The 19245-nt window shown below is 32.3% G+C and overlaps 1 protein-coding gene and 1 long non-coding RNA gene across 2 annotated transcripts; one reads left to right on the top strand and one right to left on the bottom strand.

Annotated features, from left to right (window-relative positions):
• Positions 1 to 2345: 2345 nt before the first annotated feature.
• On the bottom strand, positions 2346 to 3276 carry LOC124353365. The gene is made up of 2 exons (XR_006921597.1): positions 3136 to 3276; positions 2346 to 2930 (listed from the first exon to the last, which is right to left on the bottom strand). It is a non-coding gene; the product is annotated as an uncharacterized LOC124353365 (long non-coding RNA).
• A 5465-nt stretch (positions 3277 to 8741) lies between these two features.
• On the top strand, positions 8742 to 18125 carry LOC124358363 (forkhead box protein L1-like). Its single transcript, XM_046810666.1, has 3 exons — positions 8742 to 9046; positions 16348 to 16701; positions 17762 to 18125. Exons 1-3 carry the CDS (start codon positions 8870 to 8872, stop codon positions 17939 to 17941), a joined length of 711 nt encoding a protein of 236 aa, XP_046666622.1. The 5' UTR covers positions 8742 to 8869; the 3' UTR covers positions 17942 to 18125.
• Positions 18126 to 19245: the final 1120 nt, after the last annotated feature.

Raw genomic sequence — 19245 nt, 5'->3', positions numbered from 1 at the left:
CCTTTTTTCTTTGAAGGACACCTAGATGGAGAGACTTATAACAATTTTTTAATTAATCACTTGCCTAACTTATTAATAGATGTACCTGACGAAGTTGTTGGCAATATGTGGTTTATGCACGACGGTGCTCCGGCTCACTACTCGCACAACGTGCGACAAACGCTTGATGAACAATATCCTGGAAGATGGGTTGGAAGAGGTGGTCCAGTTAACTACCCACCAAGATCCCCTGATTTGACCTGTATGGACTTTTTACTTTTGGGGTAGGCTGAAAAGACTTAGTTTATGTTTTACGACCGACAACACCCGAAGATATGATGCAGCGAATCCGGAATGCTATAAATTCAATCAGCCACGAAGAAGTGTTGCGAGCTGTAGATAGCTTAAGTTCCAGATTAGAACTGTGTTTAGCAAATGACGGACTACAATTCGAGCACCTTTACTAGCAAAATCAATGAAAGGTAAGATTATGGCTAGTTCAGAGGTCATTCAGAGCTATTAAGCAAATGAAAAATTAAAGGACATATTTTTATTTCATATCATTTAAAATTAATTTGTTACATTTTGTAAACAGACATACGTAATTCAGTTTTTCGGCTGCCATTTTGAAACAGTAAAAGATAAGGAAAAAAGTTAAATACAAAAAAAGTTTGTTTTAAAAAGACCTTTTATTTGATATAAAATTTATTATATGTTGCTATTTAAGAATTTTGAGTGTTAGGATTTTTTGTATTCTTAAATTTTGAATATTTTTGAAATTTAGAAAAATCCAGTGAAAAAAATGCCCGTACCACATTATTTCATTGAAAAATAGGTCAATAGCAAGTTAGGAAAAAAAATCTGGATCTGTTCCGTATTGTAGGTAGGGTAACACGGTACTTTATTTTAAAGTCCTATTTTCAAAACGTTTTGGTACATCCTGTACATACGGTTAAAGATAATTAACTTTTGTTTGCGCCAAAATGTTCGGTGTAATGAGACCTTTTAAATTGATGTATCACACGACCCATGTTTACATTTGAAAATTCCCCAAAAAGTACCCCTACCCCCCAAATTGGGCCCTTTAGGGGCATTTTTCAAAAATTGAAAATAATTTTTAACGGATTCGGAGAGGCCAAATTTATGGAGAAAAGAGATAGAAAAAGTGTGGAAGTCAGTTATTAAGACAGCTGTAAATACTGCACGGGTGGTCAGACTCACCCCTGTAGACTTTAAATGATCTGACATATTCCATTGTCGAAGGCAATTGCAGCCAATAGCAATGCATGTTGTTCTTCTACAAGGTCAACTTGTCTGTTTATTTAATTTTTGTTTATTCTGTGCTGTTTGTACAATAGCGTCATACGGGCGTGAGGCTGGGACTAGGTTGACGTGCACAAACATCACATAATACTGAATGTCCTTGTTCTTGTTCCTATAATATTCCGAGTACAAGAGTAGGAATTATGCTTACATGCAGCAATTTCTAGCAAGCATTGGTATTCTACAGTACTTCAACCATGAAAGTAGTACCTCACTTCCTGGTAGTGGAGCCTCCATCAAACCTGACAAAAGTAATACAACTTGACAAGGGCAAAGACTAGTTCTACAAGAGTTCGATCAAATTACGTATTCCAAGCATGTTGTCTTAAGAACACAAACAATACCAAACATTACTAGCTGAGCGTTATCGAAGCCTATTACTCGAGGGGATTGACAAATCTAGTTTCGGTTTATCCGTCTGCACGATATCTCCAACACATTTAGACTTAAAATTTTGCTTGCAGATTCGTTTCTACACAGGCTGTTGCCTGAGTCGATGATGAATGCCACTCGGTGGGTTTTGGCTGAGCGTTGGCGAATTACATACTACTTTGCTTGCTTAGTTACCCCTCTCAGTGCCAAGAACCGATGAGATCGACTTTTCAAATATTTATTATTCTGTTACTAAATTTTGTTATATGGTAATGCACTTAGTCTCATTTTATACATAATATATAAAATAAACATAGATTATCTATCACGATTTGATTTGTTAGAGCTGGTAAAAGCTATTTGAAAAATATGAGAGACAAACTTTTACGCTATTACAGATTTTCATTATTTTGCCGTAATATGAAAGTCATATTCATTATTACAGATACTTACTTTTTTGAAAATTGGTAAGTTTTACTTGTTCCTACTTAATACAATAAAAAAGTCGCATACAAACGTATTAAGAAAATATTACAATTCTTCTTTATCAAACACGTACAAAATTAAAAATTGAAAGTTTGTATAATTTTTTAATTTAACAGATTTTATCACCCAACTAAATATTATAAGTCATATCCTACTATTCTCCCAACACAATGAAACAGAAGTAATTCCTTTAAGTTATTTTTTTAAATTGCGCATTGTTATGTGGAACACTACACAAATACCAAATATAAGAAAAATAAAACTCGGTTTTAAAAGAAATCCAAACTCAGCTATACAAATAATTACTTTTTCAAATTTGGTATGTTGGCCTATGTACAAAAGGAACAATAAAATGTGCATACAAATAAATATAAATCATAAAACTACAACTTATGTACCTATTCCAAAGTTACAACAAATTTTATTTTCATTTGTATGTTTTACATGTTTCGCCATTCAAATAATTATTAAAAGTTATAGCCTATTTTACCATTATAGCATTGTTTTATTAAAGCAATTTTACTTCCAATATCAGATATAAAAAGTAAAACATACTTTGTACTGTTTGAGTTGTACTTGGCAAGTTCATTTTATTCAACGGAAAGATTTTTACCTGAGAGTTTCAGTGACTTGTTGAATGTATTTGAAATGGCTATCTCTATCCAACATTTTTGTGTTCGAGATCTTGCAAACTACGGTGATACCTTTGGATGGTACATTACTTGATCTCAGCCTCGATTGGAAATATAAAACACACGATCGCGCTGTTCCTGAAGTCAGGTGCACGATGACTTTTCTGTGTAGCACCTTAGATTGTGTAATCTTGCAAACTACGGTGATACCTTTGGATGGTACATTACTTGATCTCAGCCTCGATTAGAAATATAAAACACACGATCGCGCTGTTCAAGTCAGGTGCACGATGACTTTTCTGTGTAGCAGCCTTAGATTGTGTAATCTTGCAACTAGTGATACCTGAAGTCAGGTGCACGATGACTTTTCTGTGTAGCACCTTAGATTGTGTAATCTTGCAAACTACGGTGATACTTTTGGGCGTTACATTACTTCATTCTAGGTTATGTAGTGGTGTAAGAAGAAGTAACTACTTTGTAAAAAAAATACGTTCTTGTCTATGGCAAACTATGAAAACAGCTGTTTACGCTCGGAATCATAAAAAAATAGTTACTCTAACAATGTATGTTTACATTGACACTTGACTTGATAATAACATTTCTTTTATAGAAGTCATTCCTATCTAACATATGGTTGAGCGAATAAACACAGCTGTTTCTAGCTCTATTATCAGTGAACAAATAAACAATATTCAGATCTGACATGTCGTTCTGACAACAGCTCACATGACACAGTAGTCTGTAAATGCGATAACAAAATTAAAGTTATATTTTGATAATCTCTTTGTGGCAACAGCTTACCTACTAATGTAATGAATATCCTCGGAGGAATTGGAAAATATCATTAAAACTAGTATTCAGCAATGACAACTATTTTTCAGTGTTATTTATTTTTGGAAAATAGTTGTTTTTGCTGACTACTGACATAATGGATATGAGCAGAAAATATACTTTCTTGTTGGTACAATACTGAGGTAGTATATTCTTGGGGGATTCAATAGAAATTCAAGTGTGGTACTGTACAGCACTGAAGTCGATTTGAAGTGATTTTATGGCTGTTTTATAACTATATTAATAAGGGAACATGAAATGAACAGTGTTCCCAAAACCTGTTAACCACATAACATACTGAAATATATGCAAAATCAGCCAAGTCAAGACTTTGCATTGGTACAGAAGCTTGCAACGATCACTCGGCCTGACCAAATAATGGTCGCACTACGCGTATTTATCGCTGTGACAGTCGTCGGAGTTGTTGAGTGTCAAGGTGACACAAACGCGTGTTTTTTTAAACTAAGTTTAAGTTTGCATTAGTAGAGAAGCTTGCAGCGATCACTCGGCCCGACCAAGAATGGCCGCACTACGCGTATTTATCGCTGTGACAGTCGTCGGAGTTGTTGAGTGTCAAGGTGACACAAACGCGTGTTTTTTTAAACTAAGTTTAAGTTTGCATTAGTAGAGAAGCTTGCAGCGATCACTCGGCCCGACCAAGAATGGCCGCACTACGCGTATTTATCGCTGTGACAGTCGTCGGAGTTGTTGAGTGTCAAGGTGACACAAACGCGTGTTTTTTTAAACTAAGTTTAAGTTTGCATTAGTAGAGAAGCTTGCAGCGATCACTCGGCCCGACCAAGAATGGCCGCACTACGCGTATTTATCGCTGTGACAGTCGTCGGAGTTGTTGAGTGTCAAGGTGACACAAACGCGTGTTTTTTTAAACTAAGTTTAAGTTTGCATTAGTAGAGAAGCTTGCAGCGATCACTCGGCCCGACCAATAATGGTCGCACTACGCGTATTTATCGCTGTGACAGTCGTCGGAGTTGTTGAGTGTCAAGGTGACACAAACGCGTGTTTTTTTAAACTAAGTTTAAGTTTGCATTAGTAGAAAAGCTTGCAGCTAATTATATTTTAGGTTTATTAAATTGTTATTCTAAGTTATAAACATTTATTGTTCGTGTTATTATCACTGTGATCGAGTAGTTAGATAGCTTAGTTGCAGTTTGTTTCACAACTGCTGTTAAATATGGAATACTAGAACTTAGTTCATTCTATTATATCTTAGTTATTATTCTACATTATATTTATTATAAATATTATTAATTATAGCCTAAATATATCTATGTATATACTAACTCTGCCACTAAAAATATAAATAAAAGGAATAAAGAAATAAATCCGAAACATTTATTTTATAGCTGTACCTTCATTGTTAGTTTAACAAAGAAGATAGTAGTATCAGTTTATCGAGAACTTGGCAGCTGCGATAAAGAAGCCATATTGATCGCTAAAAGGTCAGACTGATCGGTGATTGGTTAAGCCTCGGCCAATCACGAGAAAATTCCACCCCTTCACTCACCTGCGGAAGTTTATTACTGGTCCCGTCAGTTTTGATCAAAAAGTTATTGACTAATGATGGACCTCCACAGCGAGACCAAAATATTCAAATTGTAATATGATTTGAAACAGGAACATTTTGCAAACAATTTTGCAACAACTTAACACAGTTTTTCATTTTTAACACATATATGAATGATGAAACCCTTATTTAATAAATGTTCTCAATACAAAGTTTCAACTTTCGGGGGTTGGCAGAGGTAGATAGTAGGTTTAGGAATAGGAATGCACCATCTTCCTCGGGGGCATGATCCCCTGCTCAACCCCAATGAACTAATTTTGAGCTTAATTCAGTAAAGTGAAGGTTGCCGTGGTGTTAACTACTCAAGTGCTAATATGCACTTTGTTTACGATGAAAATGCGCGTGTCGCCCAGAGGATATATATAAACTGATCGCCGACTTTCCAGGCATTCAGTGTGTTCAAGACTATATCAACGTCTTGAGGAGAGGGGAACAATTAAGTGGCATCCGGAATGATCTAGGAGTAGTAGGCAACTTGCCAAAGACATATCCCAATGGAAGGTTTAGGGCCTCTGTCCACAAGACGTTGGTGCGGGTTTTGCATATTACGCCAAGAACCTTTGTTGCATATTATAAGATTTACGTAATGTGTAGTAAGTGAAGCAATAAGAGCCGGTTGTAGTAAAATTAACTTCTTGAGTTTTATGATTATGTCTGATTGGAGTTAAAATATTTTTAATTAAAGCCGTAAGGCGCGTTTACATCAAAACTGACAATAAATTTGAAAAAAAAGATTGTTTGAAGAAAACTAAAAGTTTTCAACTAAAATTTGCCTTTCCAAAATTAGAGCAACAAGCGAAAGATTTTTTTGTAGAAAACTATAAGATGTTCTCAAATTTAGAGCAACAAGTGGAAAACTTGTAAAAGAATTGGCGAATTTAAGCAGTAGTGTCAAGGATGTCGGACGAAGAAGACACATTATTGCCGCGGCTGCCTGTGTCATCATAGCCAGCCACTGTACAAGATGTTCCAAAAGATATTAGGTGAGACCCTCGTTGAACCCTAGGGCAGCACAGTGACAATCTCGAAGAAGATCTGTTAATTGGTGAGCTCAGGTGCAATCTAAGTGTCAAAAACATTATGAGAATGGCAAGAAGTGACTTTAAGTATGTTATTTCGATAATCGGGCATAAAATCAAGAAACTTGACACAAAATACTGGAAAGCAGTACTTGTCCGAGAAAAGCTAGCAGTTACATTACTTGTTTGGCTACTGTTAATTCGTACACAAGTTTCGGTTATTTGTTTATAATCTCAAAATCAACCATTACACTGTTTGTGATGCCTTGATAGAAGTGCTGAAAGATAGCAAGACAAGTCAATAAACATTACATATATATATATATATATATATATATATATATATATATATATATCTATATATATATATATATAAATCTTGAGTCACGATGTATGTTGCCAATAAACTCCAAAACGACTGAACCAATTTCAATCAAATTTCACATGTATCCGTAATTTAGTCTAACTTAGAAGATAGGATAGTTATTATCTGAATTATTCGCTTATGTCGTGAATATAAACGAATAAAATATATATATATATATATATATATATATATATATATATATATATATATATTCCGCAGTTATTACAGCCGAGTAGAAAATGAACGCAAATATTTTATACATAAGACATATTTGAATTAAGTGAAATAATAAGCGAAAACTTAGTCACTAATTCTCCACTATTTTCCTACATGCTACTTACGCAAAGCGCGCAACAAATCTTCCACTTTTAGTTGTCAACTTTCTTTGATCTTTACTGACACTCCGCACAAAGCCAAAATTTAGTGCAAGATTTGTTTCTCCATAAAGTGGAAGAAAGGAAGAGTTGCTGTATTTGGTAGAAAACGCAACAAATTGCTGTAACTTGTGGAAAACTAAGTGGAAGACTTTAGTAAACGCAGCGATATGGGATAAAATATCTACTTGCATCGCAAAATCACATACTGACTCAATTGTTTTGTAACATTATTTATAGCTAGTTTTAAATTAATAATTTAAACAAAACTTTTTAGTTTTAGAATTAACCTAAGTTAAATGGGATAAAATATTTTAAGTTGAGTTACTTTCTAATGTAAAGATTTTTGTAGGATCTTCAAATGTTGAAGAATGTAAACTTTATTTTAGACTTCGACAAGAGATTATTTTTTGATAAAACAATAAAAAATCAGTAGGGGTGTGCCATGTGGATTTTAAGTTGTAGATAAAGGTACAATATAGTTAATGCGGGGGTTCGAATGAAGTTAACAAATTTGTATTGAATTTAATTTTTGTTCGAAAATAAATACGGTCTGATAAATATTGCAAAGGGAAATGTGAGAGTTATTGTGCATGATGCAGTCGCAATAAGTTATGCATGCGGCTCTACATTATACTAGATAAATTGTTTTATATATTAATTTTATTTATAATATTAAGTATTTACTTTATAATCCAAGGTTAACTACACACCGAAAGGGATTACTGACAAACCAAAAAAAATGAAAAGAAACTGTAACTAGAAATTTCATTTCAGCAATATTTAAAAATCTACATTTTGAAATTTTAGACACTCGTCCTGTTTGGTACGCTTTGCCCTTTTTGACCTACACGCGGACTGTTTAATCCATAGAAGGAGTGGACTTTATTACAAATCTGTTTTCGAAGTACACTATGATTGGAAGGCAATAATATAAAAAACTGAGTGGTTTACTATACTAATAGATCGTAACTAGTTTATAAACTGTCAATTTGTTGATCACGGAGATAGGTACGGTGTTTGTATTCATATCAGTACTTCAGTTGTGAATAGTCAAAAGTCAAACCTGTAATAAAAATACTATAGTAAATTACCCGAAATGTATTGATTCGATTTTAACTACAACAGACAAACCAAAAGCAAAACGCAAATCAATTGATTGTATTGAAACTATGCCAAATACAAAATAGACGTTAGCGTTTGTCTCTAATTGACTTATCAATAACCATTGACTGTACAATTCAATTATAACTAATCTTCTGCTACAGTGTTAAACGTAACATCGAGTTAATGTATGCATAATTACAGGTTGTAAGGTACACTGCAAAGAGCTAACTCTTTCGTAATCGCACTCCGTGGATGTTTATGGCAACATTACAATCTGTTACGGTATAATTGTAGATCCCATTATTAATTTAGACAGACTCGCCATCAAGTCGCGTAATTGTAAGGTTCACATCGATCGTATAAATAAAACAAAACTTAGTCCTCTCGTTTGAATAACAAAACAGTGGATCAATAAAGAAACAATTAGACACAATTATTAAAGTTTGCTTTGAGTTCATTTCCTTCCCCTCGCGGCGTTATCGGCCACGTCAGCGCAAACAAATAAACAGTAAACAAAAAGCAATCAAAACATGTGTTCTTGCAGCTCTTGTTTGCTCTCGACAGATGAGGGAACCAAACAACTCATATTTAAATAAATAAACGCCCCCCTCCCCTCCACAACCGCGTGTTTGCTTTATCCTCCCCAAGAGGGGCTAGGCAGAGACTACTATCACTCGACCCGTGAGGAGCGACGCGACGCGACGTGACGTGACGCTCTCATCAGCTGTTCTTCCGCTGTTACCAGCTGACGTGTAACTGTGTGCCGCGGTGTTCTAGGTAGACATGTGCTGATCATGTTACCCGGAGTGCGTATCTTCCCCGCTCCAGCTCCGACCTCCACGACAGACCAGTCGACCACCACGGCTGAACACTTGGCTGCCGCCGCCTGGGCATTGCCTCTCTTCTACCAACAACAATGCGAGCTCCGAGCTCGACTACTGCCTTACTTCCCTCTGGCCAGGGCCAAAAGAGTAAGTGAGAGTTAACAATTATACACAGTTGAATTTGTTGAGTTAACTGACATTCTATTCTCAATGATTTTAAAGGACAGCTTCTTGAAGATAACACAATTCATTAATACAGGCACTGGCTAAATATTAAAATTAATTAGATGATTCTTCATTAAATGTGTCATCCTCTAGAAATGAATCACTCATACACAGACCTACAGATCATGTTGCAGGCCCTTCACAGAAGTGATAGAGTATTGTGGTCGTACCTGATGGTGTTATATTGAAATTAAATTATTAATGCGAGATTTTATATATATCTCAGTGTGTGTGTGTGTAATAAAATCTAACTGATATAGAACACACAATTTTAAGTATTGCAATCTGTCAGTGTGTGTTAACGTCATCTACAGACTACTAAATAAATAAATAAATATATATATAACTTAACTATATTTACTTAACACGATTTACCTAAATTATATATATATATATATATATATATATATATATTCATTTTTAAGATTGGTTTATTTAACACAATATTAAAAAATATATTATTTAACTGAAAGATTCAAATATATACCCTTTGAACCCCAGACCAAAATATTGATGGTGGAAAAAAACGTACCAAAATCATTTGACCTAAGAACTACCGAGAATCCCCGGAGCAGAAACAGCTGTTTTGCATACTGTTTGTAAAAAATTAATACTTTTGCTATTTTTTATGCTATTGTCTTGTATTACACACCAAAATGTCCAGAATGAAATTGTATACACAAAAAAAGATTAGTCTGAAGTATAAAAATATGTTTAACAGCATTAAAATAATTTTAAAATATATGTATATAGATTTTTAGGCAAAAAAATTGATTTTAAGATTTTTTAATTAAAAAATAAGAAATATTTTTACCATGGGCACCCACATTTTATTTTTCTAAATTTAGTTTTGTGTATGTACAAAAATAATTATATTGATATCTCTAAAAATAAACTTTTTTTTGAATTTTTATATAAAAGTATGCGACTTGTAAAAACCTCTAGGCGTACAACACAAAAATCACTGATATTACCTAAATAAATAAATTAGTAAATAAATAAATAAAAAAAATTAGTATTTTAATAAAATACATATAAATATGTATTAATACTCATAAAATAAGTATTTTACGATTTCAAATAAATATGTATTAAACGCATATACCATGGCGACGATATTACGTCGCCCGGGGATCCTCGCAACTTCATTGGCGACGATACATCGTCGCCGCGGGGATCTTCGCATATCTTCTCGGCGACGATATTTCGTCGCCTGGGGTTCAAAGGGCTTGTAACAACTATGCATTTAATTAAAATGTACCAGCATGTAACTAATTAAACAATTTTAGAAATTCAGAAATAACATTTAACATATTAAAAAAACAGTATGCATTGTTTTACAACTTATATCAGTTTGAATAGTAAAATGAATAATATATTAAAGGTAATTTTAATTTTATTTTCAATACAATTGTTATTAAAAGTGTTGGATCGCTACATATAATACTTTGTAAGGATCTTGTCCAAGGAGAAAAACGTTTGAGAAGTAAACATTTATTGTCAAGCTACCCCTAAAGAACTTTACCTAGGTATTTTATGTTTAATTAATAATGTTAAGCTAATTTTAAATGTATCTCTTGTCTGTCGGTGAGAGTAGTTTGTACTAACTCAAGTAACAATTTTATTTATTACTACTTTATTACTAACTCAAGGTTTATATTATTTTGGTTGTTAGAGTCAGGACTTCTATGCTTAAGCAGTCCCAGCAGTGGGCAAAAATGGGAGCGTCTTTGTAAATAGACTATATTTACAAACAACAAGTAGGAACTTTACATTGTTTATCATGACTGGATGTTATCAGATTTTTAGTTGATTTATATGGTCTCAGAATAAAACAGAATGCTTGCTTACTTATGCATTCATTTTGTAAATAAAAGGTTCTTGGTAGTTTCTCTGTGTGAATTCCACTTTTTACTGTGGAAACAATATTTACACTTATAACTGATTTGTGAAACATAAAAAAAACAGAATATCCTCAAAAGTTGTATTTTACAGTTATTAGAATCGGGTGTATTTGTTTTGTGTAGTGACTTTTAAGATTTAGCAACTTATAAACAAAGTTCAATAGTTTTTTTAAATGGTTTTGAGCAAAATGTAACTTGTTGAACAAATTGATCCGCTAAATAATTCCATACAATCTAGTAAAACTTTATTTTGATGTCATAAGTACCACAATATCCTCAATGATTGCAATATTGTTGTAACTGTTTTTTTTTTTTTTTTTTTTTGTTTTTTTTTTTTTTTTTTTTAATATATACTTGATAGAATTTAGAAAAAAGTAGGTAGAGATGAAAAATATAAATAATCATAGACAATTATTTATTTCAAAAGTGCTCCTAAAATTTTACTTATGACCTTAAAGTACTGTAACATTTTTTTATGTGCCTATTTTAAAATAGTAAAACATTGAAACCTAAAAAGAGAAAATTGTTTATGCTAATTGTAACTAAGCATCTTTTGACTTTGTATAAAGAGTGACTATCAAGGCGAACTGAGATTGTCTACCAAGTAGTATTATCAGTATGATTCAAGATTATATACTAAGGTAACTCGAGAACATGTGTTAAGACTCCGATGTTTATAGTTAAATCTTGGATGTTGATATTGTTTTGGTGAGTCAATATTAGAGATAAGGTTAATTTCAAATTTCTAAGTAATCAGTGCGAATCATCGCAATTGGCATAAATCATCACTGAGTCTCCCTGTGTCATCATGAATTTGTCGACATTAACATCACTTCTTACATTACTAAGGCAACTCGAGAACATGTATTTAGTTACATTAACAAGGTGAGTTGAGAATGAGTACTAAGTTATCTGGGCTGTAGACAACTTTGATGGGTCAAGCAAAATTACAAACAATAATCACAACTGAACGAAAGCTATACCAATCAGCTGAATAAAGCAAACTATCTCAATTTTATATATAATGCATTTATACTCATACAAATGACTAAGATGAAAAGTCATCTAGGCAATAACTACCTCTGGACCACTGGTTCTGCTCAGCTGTGTATGGTAATTGTAAAAACAAAAGCTAACCAGAAAATAGATTACATTACACTCTATAGCCTCTAGGGGCGGGACTATCGCCGCCATTTTGATATCAGGGCGTTTCTCTGCTCAGTGACTATCCAGCCGTGCTAGTGAGAGGTTAATGTTATGCCTTGTTGTTTTACACTGGCAGTTTAAAATGTGCGACTCACTTAAAAATCCTGTGAGTTGTGAAGTGCAGTCAGTAATATGGTTTTTGTTGGCTAAGCACAATAAACCAATTGAGATTTTTTGGCAACTCTGTGAAGTTTATGGGAATGATATCATTACTGAAGGTTGAGTGCATCAGTGATGCATTAGGTTTAAAAATGGCCGAACTAATGTGCATGAATGAAGTGGACAACCAAGCATTGTGACCGATAACACCACCGATTTTCCCATAAACATTAGCGTATGGCTGCTTCATTAACATTTTTTGACACTCATGAAAAAGATGGTGACTCACAGCTCGATCGAATCATTAAAGGAGATGAGACTTTGGTAAAGCATGTGAATTGCGAAACCAAATTACAGTCTACGAAGTGGGGGCACACACACTCCCCTAAAAATCCAAGGAGATACAACAAAAATTGTCGGCACAGAAGATTATGGCTACTGTTTTTGGGACAGGAAAGAAGTTCTTGATTTCTTAGAACGTTGTACAACCATATATTCTGCAAGGTATTATAAAAGTTCAAAAACGTTCAACCACACATGACAACTCGGACTCCTGGATGCTTTGCAGTGGGAAAAATTTCCACTCCGCCTTCCAGTCTGGACCTTGCACCCAACGACTACCACCTGATTCCAGCAATAAAGACCTGGCTTGCGATGCAATACTTTTATGACGTTGAACTGAGTGTGACTACCTGGTTGAAGTCTCAGGCGGCAGAATTTTATAACGCTGGAATTTCAAAACTAGTTCACCGCTATGATAAGTGCCTAAGTTTGTTAGGTGACTATGTTGAAAAATAGTATTTTAGTGCCACTTTCAATTGTATATAATACAATGTTTTATTGTACTTTGGTTTTTGTTTATATCAGAACGTAATCTACTTTCTGGATAGCCCTCGTACTTGGAGAATCTTAAGGTATCGCCTTCACCTGTTATATAAGATACCATGCAAGTCTCACTTCTGAGCAATGGTCTGATTATAGGCCAATAATTTTTAAAGCTATTCAAGTATTTTTATTTCTTCACGGCAGTAAGATTGCTCAAAAATATTGAAAAAAGCATTCCTTTCTGTAATTTAATTTTTATTTGAACAAAATATCTTTTTCTCCCCAGTAATTTGTTTGTGTTGGGCAATTTAAGGGTGCCAAATCTGGAGCGTAGACAGTGCGCTCTTACTGTATTTAGGTTTCTAGTCCTGGTTACTGATATATCGAAATCTGTATTTAAAAACGTCGTTTCGGCTCAGTTGAAGAATAGGTGGATTTTGTGATAACTGAAATATTAATTATCCATTTCCTATGAGATTTACTTTTTCTCAATATTTCGAAAACAGTTTAAGATAAAAAGAAATTGTTCATAACAGACAGTTTAGGAATTGTTATATGCAATCCAAAACACTTTTTGCATTTTGTCTAGGTCCATAAATAACGGTGTTGTGAATTTTTTATTTGAAAGACCGCCACATTGGATCAAAATAGTATACCAAGCTGGCCAATGACCTTAGCTAAGATTTACAAAATCAATTTTTATACCAAATTTGAATATTACCTTGTTTCAATATTTCTTTCCCCAATTCTTGTTTATTGAAACATTCTTATGGGATTTACACAATTCCATTAAAAATAATCTTATATAATCTATTGAAAATTGTTAAATGTTAAAAGCCTATACAGTGTTAAAAGCACTCCAAAACACTCTTTGTTTTTTTATAATTCTATAAATAATGGAGTTATAAATTAAAAAATAGTTTGAATGGTTACCGTATTGAGATATAATGGCTACCATGCTATGCTATTGAACATATAATTAATTAACTGTTTTCTAGTCCACCCTTATATTTTATTTTGCTTGAATAATATATAAAATTATTGTTCTTTAAAAATAAATACATTTCAATGAGTATTTATGAGGCCTACACAGTTAGTTCTATTCGTAGCTATCACTTGTGTGTATAATTTTCATTTGTCTTGTAATATTTTACTCCTACCACTTGGAAGGTCTTTGACCGAGGTATTTAATCAATGTATTCAATGCTTGTACTTGTTTACGACCATAAAAATGTTCACAATTGTAAACAATAGAAAATAACATTGTTTGCTAAGGCAAATTGACTCCAGATAAAGAGGACATTTTACATTCACAATGTCCACAAGTTAATTATTGGTACCTTTATAGATGTTATTATTTGAATCAAGAAAATACATTTATGAAATACATATATACTTTTTAGAAATTATATGAACAATCTTCAAACCAAAATTAATGTACATAATAAAACTGTTTTAATTATAATTAACGTGTAGATACCAAGTATTTCATAACAATATATAATTTTAACTGTAATGTAAATTGAATTGTTTTTGGAAACCAGGATAGGATCTTTGTTCAATAGGATATAGATAATCTTATGTAAAATTTGTGCGTATTACACCTCTTGAAGTGTACAAAATACTATTTTTCAGTTAAAAATCTTTTAATAAACTTAATTTATGTTACATGAATGCTTAGTATTCAGAAACAAAACACGTTCAAACCCAGAGATGCCACAGTACTTTTTATATAAAAAACTTATTTTTCATAAAAGTAATTATATTCTATAATTATAATGCTAAATGAATACAATAGGCTAAAAAACTAAGTTTGGGATTTCAGATGCCATACCCTGAAATAGGGCTGGACTTGAAAGTGTTAAATAAATGTCTGACATATAAATAACTATATACAAATATGAATTATTCATATTGCTGATTAATGACAGGATGTAACAAATTAGCCATGGGCACCCCAGCTAGTAGTAAAGGCAGCATGGGCTAGTAATGCCCTATTTGGCACCAACGTGGTAACACTATTTGAGTATATAAATTTTAACATTTTTTCAACACTTCTACATCCTTTTGTTTGGTTGCATAGTTATGGAAAACATACATGTGTATTGGTTTTTAACATTGTAAAACTTTTTGTACAATATTGTTTATATATTCAAACAGTACAGATTTTATAAGAAAAACTAAAAGCATTTGGGTGTGTATCATCATATCTTATAAATGAGACATTTCTCTTAGCTCTATGACTAAAAAAATATAATATAATATTTTCTACATTCAATATAATATTATTTGAGTTTGTGTATTAAATATTAATTCCCATAAACATGACATGTGTGGTGAGAATCAGAACTATAATACAGGTAATTGAGTTAAAATCATTATGTCCTGTCATAATTTACAATGCTGCAAAAATCTACACACACACACACGCGCGCGCACACACACACACACACACACAGTATTTAAATTGTTTTAATTCACTACCAAACCATATAAAATTATTGGAATATAACACAAAAATTAAAACAACAACTGTCTGATTTTTCCTCCTTTATATCTCTTCTCCAAACTTATTTTAGCACTGCAATTATTTTACTTGTATTACTGTACTTAAACATTTTTTTAGTTTAATTTTTAAATTGTTACAAATTACTGTTATTTTACGATATATTTATGGCTAAAAATGAATGTAAAACACTGATGTTTATGTAATGAGTACATTAGAAAATGGGGTTCCTACAACACTTTTGGAGCAATTCAAAATTAAAATATAAATAATGTCTAAAATATCATAAACAAATCTATAAAATGATATAGTAAAATGTTCCTACAACTTTTTCAGAGCCATAAAAAATGAATGAAAGATCTATGAAACTTTTACTGTTTGATTTTTGTAGATTTGTTTTATATATATATATATATATATATATATATATATATATATATATATATATATAAATTTTTTCATTCATGTTTTCATGACTCCAAAAACCCTAAGGAAATTTACTATATGAATTTACAAATCTGTTTATGGTATATTTTTTACAGTATTTATATTTGAATTTTGAATGGCTCTGAAAGTGTCATAGGAACCTCATTTTATGTGATATGTATATAGCTGGAAAACTGGTTAAATGTTACTGCACTCTTTCCCTGTCCAAATTATTGATCTAACAAATATTTGTACAGGAATTCCCTCAGCCCATGGCAGATATATTCTACCCGAGACCTGAGAAGCCACCGTACTCTTACATAGCGCTGATAGCAATGGCCATCACCTCCGCACCGGACCAGCGACTCACTCTGAGTGGGATATACAAATTCATCATCGATAAGTTCCCGTACTACAGGGACAACTGCCAAGGTTGGCAGAACTCCATCAGGCACAACCTCAGCCTCAACAACTGCTTCGTAAGAGTGCCACGAGACAGGAGTGAGGGAGGGGGCAAGGGCAGTTACTGGACATTGGACCCAGCTCAGGCTGCTAACATGTTCGAGAGGGGCAACTACCGTCGCAGACGCTCACGTAGACAGAAGGTTCAGGTAAGAAAACTGAACAATTCATGTGTTGTATTGTAAACTTATTATAACATCAATAAGTATGTTGAGATGGATAAAATGGCAGAAGAAATATATTATTATTAAAGAATAGAAGGAAGAACCATTTCTAAAATTTACTTCTGCCATCTAGTAGTACAGAAATTGAAACTAAGTTTGACTCACGTATAATATTTCATAGATTAATGCATTATCTAATCTCTCTGCATACATTGTATAACAAATTAGGTGACTTGAATTTATTTAAAAAATCATAACTGATCTTTATGGAATATTCTTAAAAATTGCAGTTTATTTTGTATTGTACCTTCGGGCTCAGTCAGAATAGTTAGGTAAATTTGGTGACTACTAAATTTCATTTATTTATTTATCTCATTTACATATATACAAATATAGTGCCAATAGATTATACAAGAAGGTTTCCACATAGGCAAAAGCCTGTGTGTGAGAACCAAGTCCATCTTCACTCGAGTTTGCAATCACAATATTATTCATATACAATATACGAATATTATGGTTATGGAATTAATATGGTTTATTTAGAAATATTGGATTTCATCTATATCTATATAGAAACAATTTTTCTCTAGACCAATGAATAACAAAATTATGTATCTTGTTATAGTTTGTAATACAAATTTAATAAAGTTTTAATAGTTCAACTCAACTCAATTCATTTATTGTCAAAAAAAACATAAAATGCATGGACAATTGTCAAAATACTTGTATATACAATGTAATAAATAAAAGTAATCAATACAGAGTTATCCATAAAACCTAAAATAAGGTAAAGTAATTATAGAGGTCTACATATTTCTCTCTTCTAGGTATTCTCGAACACTGTCGTATTATTTTAGTTGTTTGTAATAAAAATAATCGACTTTGTGTTATAAACCCATTTTCATTATTAAATCAAAACAATGATGTCTTATTCCTGACGTAATTTTGAGATTGGGTTTTGTTTGGGATGCAGATAAATCTGCAATACTTTAGAAAAACATGCTTTAACTGGAAAAGTAAATTAATCATATGTTTTGAATTTTAGACAGAGGCTATACCACTTGAGGTTCAGAGGCCAGAAACGACAATCCCATGGCCTAACCACAATGTAGGACTATCAGAAGACAGGAGCCAGAAGAAATCATCACTGTTTACAATAGAAAGCCTTATAAGACATAACAGCAATGATTCCCAACATAATGTAAATAGCAATAAAGATAGATAGTTTTATATGTAATATACTTAAGTCAAGAAATTTACCAAATAAAATGAAATATTGAATATAGCATAATATGAAGCTAGCAATTTAAAATATATAATTATTAATTACATTAAAAATGTTCACACTGGTCAGCATAAGTTTTGTACAAATTTTTGAATTTGCAATAAAATTTAATTTGATCAAAGCACTTTATTATTACTGTTATTGATCAAATACAACAGTGCTTTTGGTGATTTATTATTTAACTACTATATTCTTCTGTTTTTGTGGTATTTTCTAAGTTAATAACAGTAATCTAGAACAACTTTCAGTACTTTTAAGGGATTTTGTTTTGAATTGAGAGAGTAATATGTAAAACAATCAACTTTGTAGTGCATCTTAAAACTATTTTACTGGTTGACTGTGATTTCTTCCACAGATTTCTTGGAACAGTTTAGGTTTTCACACGCATTTGTTTTAACAATATTTAAACATATTTCCAAATTCTGCATGCAAGGCTTCAACAAGGATTACTGATACCAACTGAAACATTGAGGGATTTTCTTGCCAGCCAAGATCCTGGCAAGTCCATTACAATAGACAAACAATGTCTTAGATACAATTCAATGTCTTTGCTGGCATTTACCAAGGATCATGGCAACCCATCAGGGACAAAACAGTACTCATTAAAGTATCTAATACTTTACTGTACAATCAGATTATAAATGAAGTCTTTATTACCAGAACCCATAAAAAGCACATAGCATGGTAAAAACAATGGAGTATATTAGTTCAACAGTTGTCAACAAGATGAATAAATAAACAACTAAAGAACTATGGAAAAACACGGGAGAAATTTTAATTAATATGATATAAAGAATATTCAGTCCAAAAAAACCATTTTGATTCTAAAAATCTACTACTCAATGGTGTAAGTTGGCTATTCGTTGCTTTTGCAGTTGCAAGATGCACATCCTATATACTATCCGTATCTTACCTTGAAATTTGTTTTCATTCTCTATACAATCAAACAAATAGTTCTTGCTAAGAAAATAATTTCTCCGTATTTTTAACATTTTCTCCTGAAATAATATAATAAAAATCCATAGCTGTCTTTCATTTTATATTATTTATAACACATTGTGTTAACTCTTAAAAACTACAACACAGTAATGTGCAAAGCAAACCGGGACATTTTGGGGTTACAAACAGTGCAATAAAAATTACTAAAAATAAATGAATAAATGTTTTAAAGTACTGGGGATAGCAAAGCATTGTGAAGATTTACTGATAACAATTTACTTTTCTATTGAAAATAATATTGATAC

Source organism: Homalodisca vitripennis, chromosome 1, assembly GCF_021130785.1.
Source record: "Homalodisca vitripennis isolate AUS2020 chromosome 1, UT_GWSS_2.1, whole genome shotgun sequence".
Taxonomy (NCBI): Eukaryota; Metazoa; Arthropoda; class Insecta; order Hemiptera; family Cicadellidae; genus Homalodisca; species Homalodisca vitripennis.
Note: the sequence above shows the minus strand (reverse complement) of the source record. Positions and strands in the feature narration are given on the sequence as shown.

Bases quoted from the DNA above. Each gene is read 5' to 3' on its own strand.
- LOC124358363 (XM_046810666.1), top strand. From the start codon at position 8,870: ATGTTACCCGGAGTGCGTATCTTCCCCGCTCCAGCTCCGACCTCCACG. The intron at 9,047-16,347 runs GTAAGTGAGAGT...ATATTTGTACAG, and splicing joins CTCTGGCCAGGGCCAAAAGA to GAATTCCCTCAGCCCATGGC. The intron at 16,702-17,761 runs GTAAGAAAACTG...TTTGAATTTTAG, and splicing joins CACGTAGACAGAAGGTTCAG to ACAGAGGCTATACCACTTGA.